General features: G+C 35.6%; 1 protein-coding gene across 2 annotated transcripts; it reads right to left on the reverse strand.

Moving 5' to 3' along the window:
* Positions 1-822: 822 nt before the first annotated feature.
* Positions 823-21,020, reverse strand: LOC139690581 (adenomatous polyposis coli protein-like). 2 transcript variants are annotated; one of them, XM_071588060.1, is made up of 9 exons: positions 20,891-21,020; positions 20,625-20,716; positions 17,432-18,211; positions 11,858-12,075; positions 9,566-9,863; positions 7,005-7,150; positions 3,777-4,096; positions 2,734-2,887; positions 823-971 (listed from the first exon to the last, which is right to left on the reverse strand). In XM_071588060.1, exons 2-9 carry the CDS (start codon positions 20,698-20,700, stop codon positions 906-908), a joined length of 2,058 nt encoding a protein of 685 aa, XP_071444161.1. In that variant the 5' UTR covers positions 20,701-20,716; positions 20,891-21,020; the 3' UTR covers positions 823-905. The 2 variants fall into 2 exon arrangements, with proteins under 2 accessions (XP_071444161.1, XP_071444159.1); XM_071588058.1 differs by having other exon boundaries at positions 11,858-12,090.
* Positions 21,021-21,080: the final 60 nt, after the last annotated feature.

Genomic DNA, 21,080 nt, shown 5'->3' on the forward strand with positions numbered 1-21,080 from the left:
TTGACAGCTGATCAACTTTAGTCAAGATTAGTTTCACAATTATTATTAGTGCAATAATTGCAGATAACTGCAATTCTCATTATTGATTAGCCATGTGTCCCAAATATGTTGGACTACTGACTGGAGGGCCTGGGTTCAATTCCCAGGCAAGCCACTCTGGGCTCCACACAACCTGTGTGATTTTTTGGGTACTAGATCTTCCTGGGAAACCATTACTGGCACATGGGAAGGAACTGGCCCCCCTACCCTGATGTGTGAATGTCACATGCTGTCGAAGTTAGCACTGGGTGAACTCCATCACCCACCAAACCGACCTTCGGGTCAAATGCTGTATTTGTGGTTTAATTTTACATACATATATTTATATCTAGATATATACATGCAAATTACAAATATATCAAAATTTGAAGATACAGGCTGGTTTTCGAGCACCTTTGAAGTAACAAAGTTCATCTCATGGACTTTGACTTGTCACAATCTATATAAATAACATGCTAAGATTTTTATGGGCAGCAAATTGAAAACTGTCTTTTGATGCTGAGCTATTATTTATTTACTTACCACATTAGCCTTGAACATAATATGGCTGACTCCAAGGAGTGTTTCCCTAAGTATTTTGAAGGAAAAATGCATTTAATTCTCTCTTTATCAACCGTAATTTTCACTAAATTGGCGAATGATGGGGACATTTAATATTTGTTTTTTTTTATTTATCAAATGAAGTTTTTTCAAGATCCTGAAAACAAATTTAAATGTCAACATTTCTGCTTTCATACTAACTTAACTAGAGAGTACTATATGCTCATTAAAAAAGTTTCTTTATTAAGTTAAAATGTGTTACAAGTTAAAAATGATAACTCCCTCCATTACAAAATCACATAAGAAATGACCGATGAGATCTTTGATTACTTGGGATGTATATTTTCCTTCAGCTCTTTGGGGCAAAGATTTCTTCGAAACTTGGACACCAGCTGAAAATAGATATATATTATTGGCTGATTGCATTTACTCAAGTATAAAACTAAAATTAACAGCTACATTCTATACTCCAAAAGAAAACTATAGCGTTTATACACATATGAGTGCGATGAGAATTATTAAGATTAGAATCTTGTTTTTTTCAGCCACCTGCTTTAACATTAAGATTTTTATTGACCGCCGTGGCTCAGGATTTTTCATGGAAATTATGTTCTCTGTTCTGTTTGTTCCGAATGCTTGCTTACCTAGGCCAAACTGATTAGATTAACTTGGATGAGTTTCATTAAAAAACAAAACTTCCATAATAGGATGTTTATTAGATTTCAATAAACTATGAAATTGATAATCCTTTGACATGGGATACGAGCTCATTTGGAATGGTTAAAGTGGCTACCTGGTATTGCCTGACAATGACTTCGTAGCATGCAGCAAAACTGAGTCAAAACTGAGCAGTGGAGAGCCACAACCATTCACAGAGAATGCTGCACTTGAGTCAGGTAGTGCAAATTTGGTAACTGCTGCATACTTTTTAAATACTAAGAAGTCAAAAACATTCAGATGACCAAAGTCATGATGAGGCAGTGTAGGTCTTACACGATGGGCCCATCAATAAAGAGAAATGGAAATGTAACGAATAACTATTGCTTATGAGGTACACATAACACGTTTTGATGAATGAAATGATTGTCAGGCAAAAGGCTGCCCTGTGCATGTCCGAAATAAAGTGCAAAGTATGTGATGACGTTGAAATCGATGGAAACATTTTGGAATCGTGGTCAGCAGTTGGTGATGGCATACACTGTTGTAAAGAGTGTAGGCTTGATTCCATGAGAGGGTTGAGATTCTTGCAAGGAAATATGAGCAAGTGTTGTGATTGAGATTGCTCTGGGAATCCATGAGGAAGTTGGAAAGAAAAGAGGTAATATTGTTGCCCATTATATTCAGCAGGGCATTGCAAGAGTATCAAGGATTGGCCCCAGATAAAATGGTGATATTTTGAAGGAGTGTGATCCAGGAAAATAAAAAGTAGCATTACAAGATATGATGGTTAGATTGATGTTGGAAAGGATGCCTCTGCAATCGTTGAGCCCTATTTGCAAACCTTGAGTTAATGATGATCGTGGTCATTTGTGTATGGAAAAAGAATTATTTTAAATGTGGTTTAAGCATGAAGATATTCATTTGAATAAATCTTTCAGGGGTGATTCAGAAGCATTTTTCATTAGGTGGTATGTGTGGCGAGAGCCTGGGAGATTTAATGGAGGACACATTGATAACAAGAGGAGCTAAATATGGAGCAGACACCACTCAATTTGATAGTTTTTAAAGTAGACCTGAGGCGGGGGTTATCCAGCCATGGCTAATCAAGAAAATTTGCAAAATGAAACAAAACTCTAAAAGATCAGTATTGCCTTAGAAAAACTCCCACTCACAAAAACTCACAATCCATAAATTACAAAGAGAATAATTGGTTATAAGTTCCATGCATTAAAAACATTCCTGTGTGATATCAATAAAAATAATTCTTGAATGGTATTAAAATATTTTAGCTAAAGCTTTTTAAGAAAAACTATGATAAAAGTTACAAGGCTAATTTAGATTGGAATCCAGTAGTCAGTTCTTTCATGAAAACAGCAACATACCAAACAAAATATGGGGTAAATAAAATGTTGACAGGAGTAAATAATTGCATGGATTCCTTACGGGAATAATAATATAAAAAGAGACCAGCCAGAACTTTAATATGGAACTTACCTTGTGCAGCGGACTGCTGTGTTTAGCTGGAGAGTTGACACTGGTTTCACTTAGGGGACCACCAGTGTAGCACAGAGGCAGTTTAGATGATATGGAATTGGACCTCCCTAGGCTCTGCAAACTGGGCGTTTGTGGGGAGGTATTCTTCTTCATGCTGCAAAATGATTTTTGAAATATTGTTATATTTTCTATCAAAATGGATGCAAAGTGCGTCTCAAAGTGCACAACAAAAAATTGCAGGTCTTCCAAGTATGAAATTGATTAATTTAATTGTATTACTTGTATTCAATATTGGTACAAGTTACCATAAAAATAAAGTTATTTTAGAACACTTTCAAATTCATGTAATCCCTAATAATTTACTTACTTTAATTTTTGCCATTCTGATTTATATTTATTAAAATAAAACAAAGCTTAGATGAAAATCATATGAAACTTAACATACCATAACTATATTTTATATATTCAACTTGAAATTTGATCAAATCCTATTTGTTGTCACAAAGGTCCAAGCCATTAAGGTATACATAGAAAATGTAATTATTTAAGCTAAAGAGAATTTTTATACTCAACATATTATGTGAAAATTTTAGCGCATCAAACAAATCATAATGCAACCACTGCCTCTGTGGTGCAAACCAACGCTGCAAATTTAAAAATGAGTATCCAACGGCCACTGAACTATGCAATATTGCACAATGCTTCCAGAGGAGCCTTTTAATATTTAAGTGTCACTGAATCTGAATTGAATAAAAGTTCTCAAGCTCAGTCATTAATCAAAGACTGTCTCAAATATATTACTGATGAAAGCCAGCAAAAGTTTTGAAATTATTAAATATTTTTCAACAAACACGATGGCCAAAAATTTAGATCTACCATATCAAGAAGATCTTTAGTTTACAAGAGCATCACATATTTCAATTTATAATCAACCAAACAGTTGTACCTTAGAGCTCTTAAAATAATGATGTAAAATACTTAGATACAGAGGCTTAAAACAGGCATTGAAAGGAGTGCAAAGAAAATATATGTCATTGCCAGACCTTGAAGCTGAAGCCAAACTTCCAGTGCTGATGGAACGACTAGGTGTTTTCATTCTTGAAGGACTGTTTGAAATTTTCCTTTGGAGCAAAGGAGATGGGTTGTGCTTGCCAGCTTTGAGAGGAAAAGCCAAGGTTTCAGCAGCTGCCGACCCAACAGAATTCTTCTTTGGAATAGTTGAACGATTAGCAGATGCCACATTCCTTGCACCAACTTTTTGAGACTCTTGAAGTTTTCCTGAACTTAATGACCGTGGTATTGCTCCTGAGGTACCCAGACATTTTTTCTTTCCGCTATTGCAAACTTGCTCACCTTTACTCGACTGATTTTTAAAAAGACAAGTGAAAGAGGAAATTAATTTAGCATTTTTCTATTACTTACATATTCACGAGTAGAATAATAATGCATAGCAACATTAAAAATAACCTTAAAATTGGAGGTACATACTTGGCAACATTGATTTGTGCAAAAAATACATGTTTGCAGCCATATGGAATAAAATAATATCTACATTTTTCATATTTAATTATTAAAAAATATATTCATATTTCTTGAAGTTTTTAACTCCTGATATAATGTAATGCATGATATACTCTACTTTTAAAAGACAGTTTTGGGGTGAAGTTTGATTAACAAAAGATGAGTAAAAATAATTTTTTTCTTGAAAATATTATGAGTACAAAAACCTTTGACATTCTTTAAGATAGTATTTAAATTATTTGGCACAATATCACATTTAGTTTTGAGCATGTATCACTGACAATGTTAGGGTTTGCCCAAAATTTTGCCATCCAAGCGTTTCATGCATTAAATATATTTTTGTAAATTTGTAAAGCTGCGAGATAACCCTCAAAACTCTCATGGCAAAGCCTGTTATCCATTTTTATCTGATTGATTAGCAAGGTAATTCATGGCAGAACAACCAGACAAGTTGTGACTTCATAATATATATAAATTATTCACTATGATTAATGAGTAAGAAAATAACTGAAATGTGACACTAAACACATTTTTGTTGCCATATTTTACGCATTTCAGGTTGAACTGATTTTTGATTGATTGACAACTAACTATAGGGAAGATTTTCAGGTCTTTATCTTACAATTTTCTATCTTAACTTAATAATGCTATTTGAGGGCAATCTTATGTTTGTGCTCGTTATGTTGCAATTGAATTTTTGGCAATGGCTTGTTTATAACGAGAATTGTTTAAAGCAAATCTACGAGTCAAGTGTTTTCAATTCCTTTTCTCAGCCAGTTATTTCTCAATGACATCCGTACTGGAACAGCTGATCAGGGTGTCATATAGAAGCTGTAGGGCTTTGGTATATCTACACAAGTTGGCAATAATAGTAGCAAAAGGTACAATTTAAAAAGAGGACTTTGCAATTGCATCCATACATCATCATGGGTAGTTTGTTACCCACAATGCTACCCTCTACATATTCTTTAAAAAGTTTCTTAAAAAAGCCATAAAGGATATATTTCCTGAAGCCGTAAACACTTTATGGCTAGAGGAAATATTATTTCATATATTCAGTCTAAGCAGAGGGCGTAAGAAGCTCAATATGTCCTTTCCTTCAAAAACTTGCCAAATAGATAAATGATGAAGTAAGTCTTTCCCGGTTTTCTTTTGAACTGATGAATCCAGAGCAGAAGAGAAAATGGAAAACGTATTTCTGGAGAAAGGTAGATAGGATCAAGTATCTAAAGTTGAAAGGTGCTCCTTGAACCATTGACATTCTTCACCACATATGTTTGATGCCTCCTGGAGGACAAAACAGATTTACATTCCCATTTCATAATGCCATCACGATGCTCAAGTGCATAGGTTTTTTCCTAATTTAGTGTTTCCACTATAAAGGGAAAGTTTACTAAAAGTATTATTTAAGTCCTGCAGGAATGCATTCTCTATTACTGACTGAGAAAATGGTCTTTGTGAAGGAAAATTACGTCTTGGAATAAGCCCATCAAACTTAAATTTCAATAAAATTTAATGGAATAAATTTCACTCAGCAGAAACGAGCACTAGAGCACCTTAATCTCATTATTAATCACAGGGCAAAGAGTCAAGTTCAGGTTATCTTATGCAAACAGGTACTTCTTGTTTATGAAAAATAGTAAACGTTTATCTGGTATTCATAATATGGAGAACAATTACAATTAAAAGCATCAGAGGAAATATTTCTCATTCCACAACAGTGAATAGGGGTTCCCTGTTCACAACTGTGTCGAGATTCATTACTTTACTCCTTGATTTAGTCATGTCAACCGTGAATGCCATTTTAAACACCTCACCCAGAATATTATTAAAAATGTTATTTTGTTCTGTGTTTAAGTCTATTCCATTGATTAATCAGCTTTATGTCCAGATATATTTGCACTAATTTTCAAAACCACTTGGAGGATATACACATGTCTGAACTGATTTTACAAGTACAGAGGCGACTTTTACTTCGAGGGTCCTTGAGTTCAAATGCTAAATTGAGAGTGATTTCATAACAAGTTTGAAATATGACCTCAATTAAAAATTCATGAGCAATGAAAAAAATGTGCCTGCTCCATAAAGGTCATCTCTTTGGCCTCTATTGCATTATGCTCATGTTTAACTATGTGGATACAATGTTTGTCCTAACCCTGAGAAAACTGTGATATTAGATTGACAACAATATAAATTGTTGACTTCATACAGCATATTGCGCCATTAGTAAAAATTAAAGCATAGTGAAAAGAAGATGACATTTTGATTGACTAGAAAGAAGTGAGCACAGAAATAATTGATCTTTAATAGAATGCATCGACTCATTAGAGATTGCATGTAGTTCTTTAAAGATTACATCTGTTTGCCATGTGCTCATGTGTTTTCCGTGCCTTTTTCGGCTCAATTGGAGTGTGGCAATACTTGCATAGAACTCTTTAACTATTAACCATGGCATAAAAGAAGAATACATCAGTAGTAGTAGTGCATAGTACATGTATGGAGGTCAAAGGTGAAAATGCAGGCTAAATGAAAAAATGTTTCATTCGGTGAAGAGAAAAAGCACTGCTCTTTCAGAAAATAAAATAATATTCGGTGAAATAAAATAAAATTTTACTTGGTGGGATGTTTTCAAATGTTCACTCCATGAAGGAGTTTCATCAAATGATGCCTACCATACACCAATTTGTTGATTGGATTTTTTTTCTGACTCGGCCAGAAATGGGAAATTTGTCAAAGAAAGAGGCACTTACCTTATTTCCAACAATTTTTTTCAAGCTAGAATCTGGTTTAATTTTGTTGTTACTGTCAGGAGTATGCGGTTTTGGCGTTGAGGACATTCGTGGTGCAATAATGATTCCATCAGCAGGGGAACTTGTCAGTTGCAGACGGGACATTTCTATAAAATAGAAAATGAATGCAGTAATGAAATAAAGACATACACTCGTTTGGACGTGTGTTGTGAATATAAACTGGAAGAAGTTTATTCTTTTTCTGATACGTCAGATACATGATGTTTCATTAACAAAAAGGTAAATTTAGTTTAAACAAATTTTAAAAATGCATGGCATTGGTGAGCAAAATTAAGTTCTCCACTGCTCTAATTGAATGCATGAATGAAGGGGTTTCATGCAAAATGAATCAGATATGTAGCATTTACATCTTTTGTAAAGATGTTGTTAAGATGCTTACCCATGCTGCTGAATGTGTTTTCATGCTTGGATCCTCAAACATTACAAGACCCAACGCTTTTGAAGTACTACCTACGTATATCATTTTATTTTATAACTTACCTCAGATTTCACACCTGTATACATATTTCATTTATGTTAAGGCCCATGTATGGGCTCAACTATATTACATTGAGTGAACTGCTTACTGAATAACTGATCGTAGCCCTTTTCCACTTGATAAAATTTTTATTTTACGAAGTTTCCGAGTTTCGATGTATCACATCATCATCTGATGATAATGTAATACATCAAAACCCAGTTGTAAAATAAAAATTTTATCAAGTGGAAAAGGGCTATGATCAATTATTCATTATGTTTGACTTCCACCACATCACACCTGAAGCCACTCAATTAGAACTTCTTTTGCTCGGCTAACATTCTGTCTTCTATTATGACCTATAATGTCCCACCCTGCCTTTAAACCTCTCCTTAAGTCACTTCTTTTTCTACCTCCTCCGAATTTCACAATGCAACTCTCTTTCTCCCATCATATTGAAAACATCATTATTTTCCTTCCTCTCTGACCAACTTATTTTCTCCACGCACGCATCTCAAAAGCCTATAATCTACACTCATACCATGGCATTAGAGAAATCAAGGGTTTGGATGCACCCAGTGCTGCATTCCGTGTTAAAGCCTTTACTTACCTTACATATAATTAGGCCCATTCCAAGACTCTTGCACCTAAGGCCTCTTTCATCTTTGTAACCCATGATTTATGGCAAGTAATGTGCACCAAGAAAGCAAAAAGCACATCATAACTCTACTTATTTGTGTCTTTTTGTAATTAGGTAATCTTCATGCTACAATTCTTCCATTGATCCTGTAAAACACTCACCAGTAACTACTAATTCACACACCACCCTATCTCTCCTGAAAACCTGGAAATCACTCGCCGCCTGGCCACTTTCACTCCCAACTCAATTCCCTCCAATGCCCACCTTTAATGGGGTTTCCATGGCATAAAAGATGATAACCAACCGTCAACAACACCTTGCTTGCCCCTTTCATCCACTCCTACATTTTATCAGAGCTAAACACAATTCACAAGTCCACTGAAATGTCTTGAATAAAGTACAAAACTTTCCATGGACCAGAAGAAGTTCAGCTAAAAATGATACTGAAAACCCTTGAATCCCATTTTAAAAGAAAGAAATTTGTTTAGCTTCACATATTTTCTGCATCCTTAAGTTCCACCCAAAATGCCTTTTCTTTTCCTTCCTCTACCTTGCTCACCCAAAATTCTCACCTTTAATCATTCTTCAGCATTCCCAACACATCCCCCTCATGTGTTCAATTCCATTTCCTTTAATACCTTTCCCATCTTACAATTAAGTACATATTCCTGTTCCTAAGGATACCCTCATTGGCACTATTTTCCTTTTATATATCCAAACTCAGTGCCTTATTAGCTATACCATATTCCAGCAAGTACTATTGAAATCAGCTCATCTTTACATAATTCATTCCCATCTTGCCAGAAACTCCTCTGATTCGATGAATATTTTATCAGTTGCCTCTCTAATCGAGAGAATGCAGTTTCCTTTCCTTAAATCCATAGAGTTCTCACATCTTTCTGTATCATGCACCCATTAAAACCCATCTCTGTTAAATTTCTATATTTTTACAGCTGTTTGTCCCCATATTTCTTTCACTAATTTCCTTCTCAGCATTATGTTTACATTATTGTTCAGATCTCTGTACTTTCTTCTCCCAAATGCTGTTGTGTTCTAGATGCTAGAAAATAAATACAGAATCAGGCAGAGTGTGCCAAAATGAAATAAGCTTCCCCACAAAGTGAGTGAGTTCACAGAGATTGGGTAGAGTTTTCACTGTAAAGCTCAATGTTTGTATTTCAATAACTTACCCCTTTGAAGTTAAATTTATTCAGCACAAGAACTTCATTCTAAAATTCTTTGCCCACCTCATTTATCAGTATTTATATACGTTGTGTAACAAAAGCTGGTTATAAGCCACTTAGCTGGTTATTTGGCATTTAAAACATGGTTAAATAGTATTTGTTTACTGAGATATTTCGGCAGTACATCTACAATATGCATTTAACCACTTTATCAACTCACCAAATGATCTCTTCGGGGCACAAGAAAGTGGATTTGGAGTTGAAATGTTGTTCTTCATCACTTGATCCATTGGCACTAGGGCTTTGAGGGGGCCAGGTTTTGATGATGGTACGGAGGAACACGAGGAAGCTCTAAGTTTTAGAGATCCAGCCTTGAAATGATTCCCAATCAAACTTCTAGCTTTTAATTTGACATTTGCCACCCTCTCGCTGGAGAGAGGGGACGGCGAAATGGTTGATATACTCGAAGAAAAGCTTTTGCACCCAGATTCTGGGGATACCACAATGTCACTGAAAGCCTGAAAGATGAATGGAGAAAATATTGAATGCTGTAATGTGAACTGCAATTACCATGTTACAGATACATCTGATACAGAAACTCTACACTTAAAAAAGTTTTGTTTGTTTGCAAAATACTGCATTAATAATTCTTAAGGAAAAACTTGAGGGATGGTTTGGTAGACAAAAAAACCTTATAAAACTTGAATTGGAGGCAAAAATGGGAACCATCGGAATAGTAAAGGATTGCAAAGAAAAAGGGAAAAATATTTTTGGCCCATAAATGTGTCCCCTGAGTTTACCTAGAAGATCTCATGCCTGCATTATATGTAAACCATATATTTCCAGTTTAGGAGTAAAAACAAACAGGCCTCTAAATGAGGGAAAGTGCGGTAGGTAGTCAATAAATCTCACAGTACACAGAGTAAAAACTATGTCGACTATTCAACAAAGAATTAGCCCAAACAATTTATTCCCATATTACATCATGCAAATATTTACTATTGTTATATTACTCGCTTGATACGTGGCTCAAATTCTATCGATTTTAGGTTAAGTATAGTATCATGAACAAATACTGCTTCTGATAATTAAAGACGCCATGAAAGTGCTTCTCCACATTGCGGAAGAGGAATAATTCACATGGGGTCTAAGTCTAAAGGAAGAATGAAAAACCTTCTAGAAAGATAAAATCAAATGTTTGCATGGTAAATTATACTAGAAAATTTTATTGTGAATCTTCATTGAAACCCTTGTAGCAGTAGTTGTAGTTATGAGATGATGCAACCAACAGCCAAGGTCATTTGCACCAGTGGGAATAGGCAGTGCTTGGAAGGATGTTCAGGGAATAGAGGAAATGTAGAGAAACACCTATCGCCAGTATTAGCCTACTGTAAACAAAAGACTCCAAGAGGTATACAATTTAACAACCCCTTTGATGGATGGCATACTAACGTAAAGTGCTCTCCATAGAGCACCCCAAGTAAGGATCAGGATACCACTACAAAATCCTACCAATACCATGATTTGAACTCGAGGCCTCAGCATGGAGAGGCAGTACAATAGCCACCGCATCACCCTGATCCCCTAGCAACACTCCGTAATTAAATCGCTTGAGTAATACAACGTAGCAAGAAATGAGGAAGATATATTCTAAACCGGAGTTCAACAGCCTGGCTTAAGTTTCCCAATATTGGAATGTTTGGTATTGCAGATGAACAGCACAGCTATATCAAAATTAGGCCAAATAAAAAGAATTTCCAGAAGCATAGCAAAACCAAAATTCATGATTGATTTAAGCATAAGTAAATCAATCTTGAAAGGATGAACTTACAAAACAATTTCTGAACTAAATTACATTAGGAGGGAAGAAATTGAGAAGTAGCAAAGGCTGGCAAGTATCATTAACTTATTATCAACAATTTAAGCACAATATGGAAGATAAGAGTATGCTATAGAGGTTGAGGGCATCTCCAATATAAAATGTTCGTTAAAACATTTTATGTATACACATCCTTCCCCATCGAGTTTGCAAACTTACACTGACATACTATTTCAGCACAAACATAACGTACATAGTAATACATGCTACAGTAATATGAATAAGGTGAAACACACGAGCATAACTATTATACAATTTCATAAACAAGGTAATTCCATGGAATAAATATTGTAAAGTATAGTGATTTTTAAGCGACATGACTCCTGATTAAGCTACTCGAGAAAGGAGGCATACATCGAATAAAAACACTTATCAATCTGAAGGTTGATTTCATAGGAGAGAGAAGAGCGATCACAACCTAAGGAAGGGCAATTACTACCTTGTGCACATACTGATTTACCAGAAAGATTTGTAATCTGAAAAATCCCCCCGAGTAAAATTTAGGGTACCAAGAGGACATCAAGGATACACACTTTGTTTAAAACACATAGGCCCTCCAGTTAGCAGCCTAGCACTCAACCAAATGGATTACCATGGTTCCCTAATATAAATAGTAACAACAATTTCACTAACCGAGCTGGATATTTGACATTTTTCACTATTAGCCACTCTCCCTTCCTCATCAGCGGTGCTTCTTTTGGAATATATATCCAGTATTTTTTCATCATTTTCTACACATACACGATTGAGTTTGCTGCAATCAATTTCTACGTCTTCTTCCCTCCATTCAGGACAGTCGAACACGATGCTTCCATCTTCATCTTCTATACTGCCAGTGTCCAAGGATGAAGCTAAAGTAAAGCAAACTGAAATTAATAACAAGTTGCATTTTAACTTTCCACATAAAAATTCTAGCAATATTCAGAATTGCATTTTCTGCTTTTAACGACTGTAATCACAGCTTAACTTGATAGAAGCCATAGTAATTAAAAATATCTCGTTTCATTTGTAAACATTTTTTTATAACAACCTATGTCATTTAAGTTTCAATGATAAATGGCAGTATATTTAGAATATTGTGGTACAGCTAAGTTAATGTCAGTTTCTTGAAGCTCAATCATGGACAATAAGCCAAGTTCTTCTCTCAATACATAAACTTGAAAAGGATGTTTAAAACTGGAGGGCATGGTGCTTGAGGGCTCTATTGTGTGCATGCTATTATTGAATGCATTCAAAGTAAATGAGCATGGGACAAGTAGAACTACACCAAATTAAAGCACAATCCATGCAGTTATCTAATGTGGATTTACTATTCAATTAACGTGACTATTATCTCAAGTTGTCAACTCAATTACAATTAGCTTATTGGCTTTAACTGTGCAAGTAGTTTTCATGGCCATTTTTACTGTTTGCAATTTAATTGTGTTCGTCCTATTTAATAAACATGAATTTTTATTGATCTGGCAAGTTTTATTTTTATTATTATTAAAAATACACATGTGCTGATAGACAGTGTCAGGTGGCACACAAGTCCCAAATAATCGCAAAAGATAATAGATAAAATCAGACTTCAAAATACAAATCTCTTTAACAAAACAAGCGAATCCCCATCCCATTTACATCCATTAATCAGCAAGAAAAAAAAGATAAATTAAAAAAAATTAAGCTATTACATATAATACAATACATCAATCAAATCATTACATATATTCCTTAAATCTATTCTTAAAAGTATACACTCTGTTGGGAAAGGGCTCGAATATTTTTGCAGGTAAGGTGTTCCAATCAATAATTGTTCTATTTAGAAAAGAAATTTTTTTTTTATTCATTCTTTGTGCCCAGCATTTTACCTTAAATTTGTGATCATTTCTCCCCATAAAATCTGGGTTCCCCGCCTCTTTCCTAAGATCTGCCCAAGCTTTCTCCCCCCTTCAGAATGCGGAACATTCCACAAAGTCTGCTTTTTCATGGAGGACCTATTAGAAATTGTTATGCACTCATTGTGTAGTCTTAGAATTAATGAAACGTATGGATTATCTGTTTCACAGAGCTGATATCAGGATTTTCCAAAATGTACTATGTAAATATCTCTTGGTCAAGGTCATTTCGTATTCCTTTTCCAAAATCAAAAAAACATTAGATATTATATGTTTGTGGGTTGCAGTAGTCCAGGGGGTAGAGCCTATCAACAATGTGGACTACTGACCGGAGGGTCCCGGGTTTGATTCCCGGGCAAGTCTCTGGGCACCTGCAGCTCCACCCAAGCTACATGATTTTTATGGGTACCAAATCTTCCTGGGAAACCATAACCGGCACAGGGAAAGGAACTGGCCCCCCTACCCTGATGTGTGAATTTTACACGCCGTCGGGCTTAGTACTGGGTGAACTCTACCACCACCTATCAAACTGACCTTCGGGTTGATTACTGCGTTTATGGTTTTTTAAAAAATATATGTTTAGCAATAATTACAGTACTATCTAATTCACCTATCAACAATGTGGAGATAAACTAAAGTTATGCTACAGGAATTGCATCTCCTTCGTCATCATGTGCAAAGTTGCTCTATCAATCCATTATAACTCTTTATCCAGGATATCATACTAACTGTCTTCATGGTTCATTTCATCACTTTTGCTCGAATTGACATTTCTACAACATCATGACATCAATAATATTGCCCATGTTGGCATATCAATGATGGTATATATGACACTTGATATTTATGTTGTTTCCTTAAAATTATTCATATCATACATACTGGATATGAAAAAATATTTGAAATATGTAGATATACGAAGCCTGCTCAGAAAGTAACACATTTTGAAATAAAATATGGACCTAGCAACAAGGCAAAGTTTTATTATATACATTTTAAAGGCACAATCCATAAAATATTTTTCAACACAGTTGCCATTCAAATTGAGGTATTTATCATAATGATACACAAGCTTTTCAATTCCGTCTCAGAAGAAAGCCTTATATTATAAAACCTTATATTTTAACCACCTGTTTACACCAGCAAGCAATTCTGCGTCACTGTCAAAGTACTGTGTTGCAAGCCACATCTAGCGAGAGCTCCGCAATCATTAATCAGCGATTTTCACGAATTTTTTCATTTATTTTTACCATCAGTTCATCGTGTGTTGTGATTTTGTATGATAATGACCACAGAATAGTTGCTTCTCCCACTGCTGGCCATGATACACCAACCAGCAGGCCAAATTCCATAGATACAAAGACTCATTTGCAGATCTACGAGGGTAGTCCCAAAAGAACCTGACCCAACAAAGGAAACACAAAATATTTGGAAAAAAATATATTTTTCAACATAATCTCCTTTCAGCTCTATACACTTTTCCCAGCAATGTTCAATATGTTCGATACCCTTTTTATTATAAGAATGGTCTCACTCCTCAAAATTGCAATTAACTGCGACATTACTCCTTCACGGTTGGTAAAGCTTTGACCACTGACCCATGTTTTCAAATTTCCGAACAGAAAATAATCCGAGGGGGCTGAATCTGGCGTATAGGGTGCAAGAGGAAGCAATTCAAACTTTAATTCATGAGTTTTGGCCATTGCAATAGTGGATTTGTGAGCTGATGCATTGTATTGATGAAACAACACTTTCTTCTTCTCAGCCAAATGCAGCCACTTTTAGTTGATTTCTTCGATCAAACGTTTCGATAAGTTCGCATAATACTCGCCGTTGATAGTTTCTCCTTTTTCAAGATAGCCAATGAAAATTATCCCACGCGCATCCCAAAAAACCGATGCCATGACCTTGCCTGCTGATAAAACGGTCTTTGCCTTCTTTGGAGCCGGTTCTCCCTTTGGAATCCATTGTTTTGATTTTTCTTTTGTCTCGGATGTGAAGAAATGGACCCATGCTTTATCCATGGTTATGAAATGGTGCGAAAATTCTGCTTTGTAGCTGTGAAACTTTGATTAACACTCAATTGAAACCTTCACCACACTGGTTTTGCTCTCGTGTGAGCAAACGCAGCACCCACCTTGCACACAGCTTTCTCATGTCCAAATTTTCAGTTAATATGTGATTTACTACACTTTTTGAAATGCCTGCTATGACTGCTAGCTCACACACTTTCAGTCGAGCATCATCCAGGATCACTTTGTGTATTTTCTTCGTCGTTTCTGGAGTCGTCACCTCATTTGGTCCACCAATGCGATGCTCGTCTTGACAGCTCGTACGGTGTCATTTTAACTCCACTACCCTCCACTAAAGAAGCAGACTCACCCAGAGTAGAATCCAGTGCAGTTTTTACATTGGTTGGGCTGAGGCCTTTCAAATTAAAGTATTGTATTACATAACGATGACCAATTTTCTCCATTTTCACAAATTAACTGAAAACATTCACTATTGATGGCTGCCAAACAAATACTAAACAATGTGGGGTCTTCAAACTTGAAACATATGCTTTATAGATTGAATACTTTCTAATACAGTGATAATTTACAAACAACTACCGCCAACTCTAGGTCAGGCCGGGTACTTCTGGGCCTTCCCATGTATGTGCATAATTTTTCCATGGGATAATAATTGAGATGGATTCCCATTGCCTTCCTCAAAAATGTTTTAAACGTGACACCAATTAGTTAATGGCCACCCAACTAGGGTGGCCAATAAGGCCTTTGCAGCCACTTCACTGAGGGACAGACCCTGCTTGGACTATTTCATCTGGCTCTTACCCTTTGACCTTTCTAGCATGGGTCAGATCATCAGAATGCACATGACCTGCCACCACATCAAGGCTGTAGCCCATAGGCTGGGATACAGCAATATACAAATCTCAATATTCAGACTCTCTGCTTATCACACCTCCAAAATAGCCATGCTGTTCACTTAGAAATGGACAATTTGGAGAACTGGCCTGGCATGGATGACTCAATTCCCTTGACAGAGGAGATTGGGGGAACAGAACTGAAGTGATGGCATTATGTCAATTTATTTCCCTTCCCCCAATGACACGAGAAGATGTTAAGGACCCTTAAACTGTCAAGTAATGTTGCTCTCCAATAAGAATAATGTTTCATCATGTGTATGCTTCAGCTATTTGGGAAGACAACAGAGAATAAGCGAATAAAAATCATGCTAAGATAATATCTCAACTATGTGAAAAATTACTTAGACAAAGAACAAATTGTTTACAAAATTAATAGTTAACCTTTAAATATATCAATTTGTCACATTATAATAAAAAGAAAGACAAGTGAAAAAAATATAGTAATATCTATTATTAGAATCCAATTAATCATTTTATTGATAAGCAAGGCTACAGTTAAGGGTAACAGACTCAATAGTTTATTAGAGGCACTTTAGTAAGTTTGCCAGAGACTACAAATTATTTAGGGAATCCCTTTTCCAATTCGATATGCATTTTAAAACCAGCAAGAATGAATAACTTCCAAACAAAATAATTACGCATATAAAATTCAAATAAAAACAAAATAATTATTAATGAACTTATCTAACCAAATAACAAATACGATGAAGAATGTCACTTCTCACTATTCTCGTCCTCTATTAACATTGTGGCTGATTTTGGAAGTCCTATGGCATTACAATGGTAACAAATCAACAGCTACTTGAGTTTCAACAATTTTTACATAATATTTTTAATTTTATAAGTCCCCCACTATTTCACCTTTAGTAATTTTTAAATTGTTTTCATCACATGAATGATTAATTTTGTCACAAACATCCTGTAATTAACTACTAATTAATTTTCATAGAACGAACAAGTTTTAGGATCTGCTGCCCCACACATGGCAGTGAGCAGCATCAAATAGAAAAGTCTTTTGCACACCAAAAAAGATATCAATTATGGTTAATTACTGAAAATATAAATTATGTCTCAATGAGATTTTTTTTAAGGTGACATATTCATTACCAACCACTGTAACTGATCCAGTGATCATTTGCTATGATATGCGAGGATAAAAAGCATCTTCAACTAAGCCTTAGGGCATAAGAAATTCATTTATTAGGGGGCCATTTTGTTCTGTTTGGCCTGTAGTTTTCTAGAAAGCCTTGACTTGTAAAAAAAAAAAAAAAATCACACCATGTGGGTGGCCAGAGATAACATCTGGATGTGAATCCAGGCCCTCCAATCAATAGTTGAAATGACACTACTTACTGGGCTATCATGCCATTCATAGAGGAATTTAAAAATAATAAAACATACCTTCAGTTGCCATTTTGTGAAGAAATTTAGAAATATTCTGGGCCTCCTCAAAGACAGAGTCATCTGGTGTTGGAAAGGAGTTGGAGTCATCAGCAACGGAGTCCATGAATCCCTTGTTAAGCATGTCACCGCTACTCTCTCCGCTGCTGGGTATGGACGGGAGGAGCAATTGAACAGCCGGTGACAGCCTTGCACTCTGCAGGACTTTGGAGCACTCAGACTGCTTCTTTCCAAGAGTGTTTATATCAAACATGTCATCGGGCAGAGCAGGTTCCGGCTCTTGAACTCCAATCAGATCTCCAATGGGAATGTCTTTGACATGAATGGCTTCACTTCCAGATATCCTGAGTTCAGTGAATTTGTTCTGGATGGGGCTCCACTCGAAAGGAGAGAAAATCTTGGTGGGCTCAGTATTGAGGAGGTTTATTGCAGGCAAGGATGGAGTGTTTTTTGGTCTGGGAGAAGCAAAGGGGGAAAGCAACGATGCCGAATCTCCATCAGACAATTGCTCCAGATTGACACTCTGAGGCCTCCTTGAAATCATTGGACTCTTAAGCAGTGGGGGGAAGCAAAAGCCATTGGGGTCGGTCACAGTCAAGGAGTCTACACTCTGTGCTTTGAATTTCAATACTGGGCATTTGAAAGGAGAGAGAGACTTAACCTCGTGGATTTCTGGGGCACTTTCTTCGCCCAAGAGATTAGCACTCAGTTTATTACTGCATGCAGCATTACTCATCGCACCATTGCATGAAGCTGTATTTATTAAGGCACCCAACGGACCTGAATTTTTTGGAAGAAAGAAAAGGAAAATATTGGTGATGTACGACATTAAACTACTTAAAATTGAATCTATTCATGTGAGGCTAGCCTAAGACTCAAGAGGTTGAATCAGAACCTCCATTTACACAATTTATTACAGGGGCAAATTACCAAGTGGGAATTAAAACCTTAAGAAATGATATGGTAATATTATGACTTGAACAAAATAGCGAGTAATAATGATAAAATGTAATATATTTTGCAAACCCTTCCGATTAGAATGAGTGTAACTGGCAAGGAAAATAGTTTTACAGAGAGATTCATACATACAGAAGAGTTAATGCCATAGAAATGCACTGAAATGAGCTGAAACTCTCTTTCAGCATATGCAGGCTCAATGGACGTTACCATTTGATGTAGTTGTAAAGGATGGATCATGTGGCAGACACACTTCATTAAAGTTCCACTTTTCATTGAGGGCTACAGAGCTCAGAAAAAGAATTGAGGTTGATTATTTTGAGAGAGAATAGTTAGGCAAATTAACAGTGAATAGAACAGGCGATTCAGGCATCAATGTAAGAAATGGGTTGGGAATGAATGAAATAAGAGCAAGGGGAAAAGATATTTCATTAATTAATAACCTTCCATAATGATAATTGTTTCATATAGGTTTTTTTCTATTTTTAAATAATCTTCAAATCCACATTAAGAACACCTAGTAACCCTTTCTAAATGCCAATATTCCTTGTATATTTAACAGAAATACTTGAAAGGTATGCCTTACTGTTTTCCCCACTTAATAGACCCTAAAAAGAAGTACAAGTGTGCAAGTTAAAATGATTGGTAAGTTACAGCAATGATCCCTTCCCATGTACAACACATTCAAAGAGTGGAGTATCTGATATTCCCACAAACTAAACCAGGACTTTTGCCAAAGCAGGATTGACTCAGGAAAATGGTAAATCCACCAGAATCCACTAAATTGTTCTGACATCTTGAAAACAGACCATGCCATAAAAGGATATCATAACGACATATAATTGACACAATCTTAATAAAAAAACCAGAGTTCAGCTCTATTGAAAGATATAAGTTTCATTTGACTAAGGAATAATCTGGATTATTACCGCAGGCAACTTTCTATCAACATCACAGCCATCACCTGTTTTAATGCTATACACAATGTACATTTTTCATGTAATAACTGCAGTACACCACTGTTAACTATCTTGTACACAACCTTCAGCCTCTATTACACAAAACGTCAAAGAATTTACTAGCCCTAATATTGATTAATTCAAAGTCATAAAACCTTTCATTTACTATTTGCAATGATCAATGGTCAACTGGATTGAGTCACATTACATCTGCTTTCATTAAAATGATGCAGTTATGAGTCTAGTAGTCAAAATATTAACAGTGTATTTAATCAGGTAATTTTCATCAAGAGTGTTCAATCTGTGCATTTCTATCTATCCTAACTTGGGAAAGTTGCTCAAGTATATTAATTTACAATAACTTTTTCCATGCTGATCGAATAAATGAAGAAATCTTTCAGAACTTGAAGATACCAGGTCACCTTTTTAAGGCACACTACCTGGGATCTTTCATCCTGGGTAGGATAGTATCCATTAATGCATAAATGACTTGTGGTAAATAACTGAAAGATGGAGAGGTATGCAAATTCCTGTAAGTCCATTAGAGTTACATCGTATTTACATTATGTAACACAGATGTATCAGCGGACATTTGAGTCACGAATACAGAGCAGTCAAAGGAAATGTACGTCAGCAAAATACGTCCACAGAAAGGGACTATTATGTAATGTCAAACAACAGATGTATTACTGTTATACTATATAATATGTGGGATAGTTTAGCTGAGATGCTACAGCATGCCTGTTAAAAACAACATTTCTGAGTTGGTCAGCTATCACCACCTATCTTACGGATCTACAATAGCTAGTATACTACAGGGGATAACGCTTAACTAAAATCACCATAATTAACATTACAGTGACTTTAAAAGGCAAAATTTTATACATTAAAAATTAGATGGATAGGTTTTTCCCATATGGCTAATGGTGGAGTAAATTTTGACAATATAGCTTAGGACAACAAGATTTTACAGAACCACCATGACACAAATATTTTTCAACGTTTACATACTGAAAATATTTTAAATAAAAAATTCATTTATTGGAAACCTGGTAACTCTCCTCATTTTGTGAGGTTCAACAAGAATACTGATTAAGATGCATTTCCCCGACTCTGAAGGCTTTGACTGTTAACATCAAAATATCTACAAGTCTCAATCACGTAATGCATATAGGATGATCCGAGGTTAAAATTTGAAATACGAGGAATATATGCCATATTAATTAAACTGAAATAATATAGGATTCGTTTTACGTGTCCTTCGACGAATATCTCACCTATTGATCCATTCTCTGAATTCTTGGCCAAGGAGTTTGGAGAATCAGCAAGGTCTATCAACAAATCGCGGTCCATGTCAAATTCCAACAACCTGAAAAATATTACCATCAAAGAAAATTCTTTAACTCATTTCCTCAAACGAAACAAGCCTGGACCAAAACTGTCGAGGCAAAGTTTTAATTTTTGTAGTAAAATGGTACGTTTTGAATAACGGTCATTTAATTCACAAAAGTGATTTTTCTTCAAAGATCGGTCAATATAATACCTGAAACACTATCGCAAACGTGGAGTTGAGGAAACAAAATTCGAATTATAAAACCATTACTACAACTAAATGACCTTCTTCTGATTTCCCCACTTATTAAAGAATTCCTATTTCAAATGACACAATCAAATTATTTGCCTCGGCTCCACATGCACCACCAACAGGATTTCCAACATACTAATCAAACATA

The sequence above is a fragment of the Hetaerina americana genome, unplaced genomic scaffold (genome assembly GCF_022747635.1).
Source record: "Hetaerina americana unplaced genomic scaffold, ioHetAmer1.1.p SCAF_3, whole genome shotgun sequence".
Lineage (NCBI taxonomy): Eukaryota > Metazoa > Arthropoda > Insecta > Odonata > Calopterygidae > Hetaerina > Hetaerina americana.

Bases quoted from the DNA above. Each gene is read 5' to 3' on its own strand.
- LOC139690581 (XM_071588058.1), bottom strand. From the start codon at position 20,700: ATGGACCGCGATTTGTTGATAGACCTTGCTGATTCTCCAAACTCCTTG. The intron at 9,864-11,857 runs GTTAGTGAAATT...TTCATCTTTCAG, and splicing joins AATGTCAAATATCCAGCTCG to GCTTTCAGTGACATTGTGGT. The intron at 4,097-7,004 runs GTAAGTGCCTCT...TTTAAAAATCAG, and splicing joins AAAAAATTGTTGGAAATAAG to TCGAGTAAAGGTGAGCAAGT.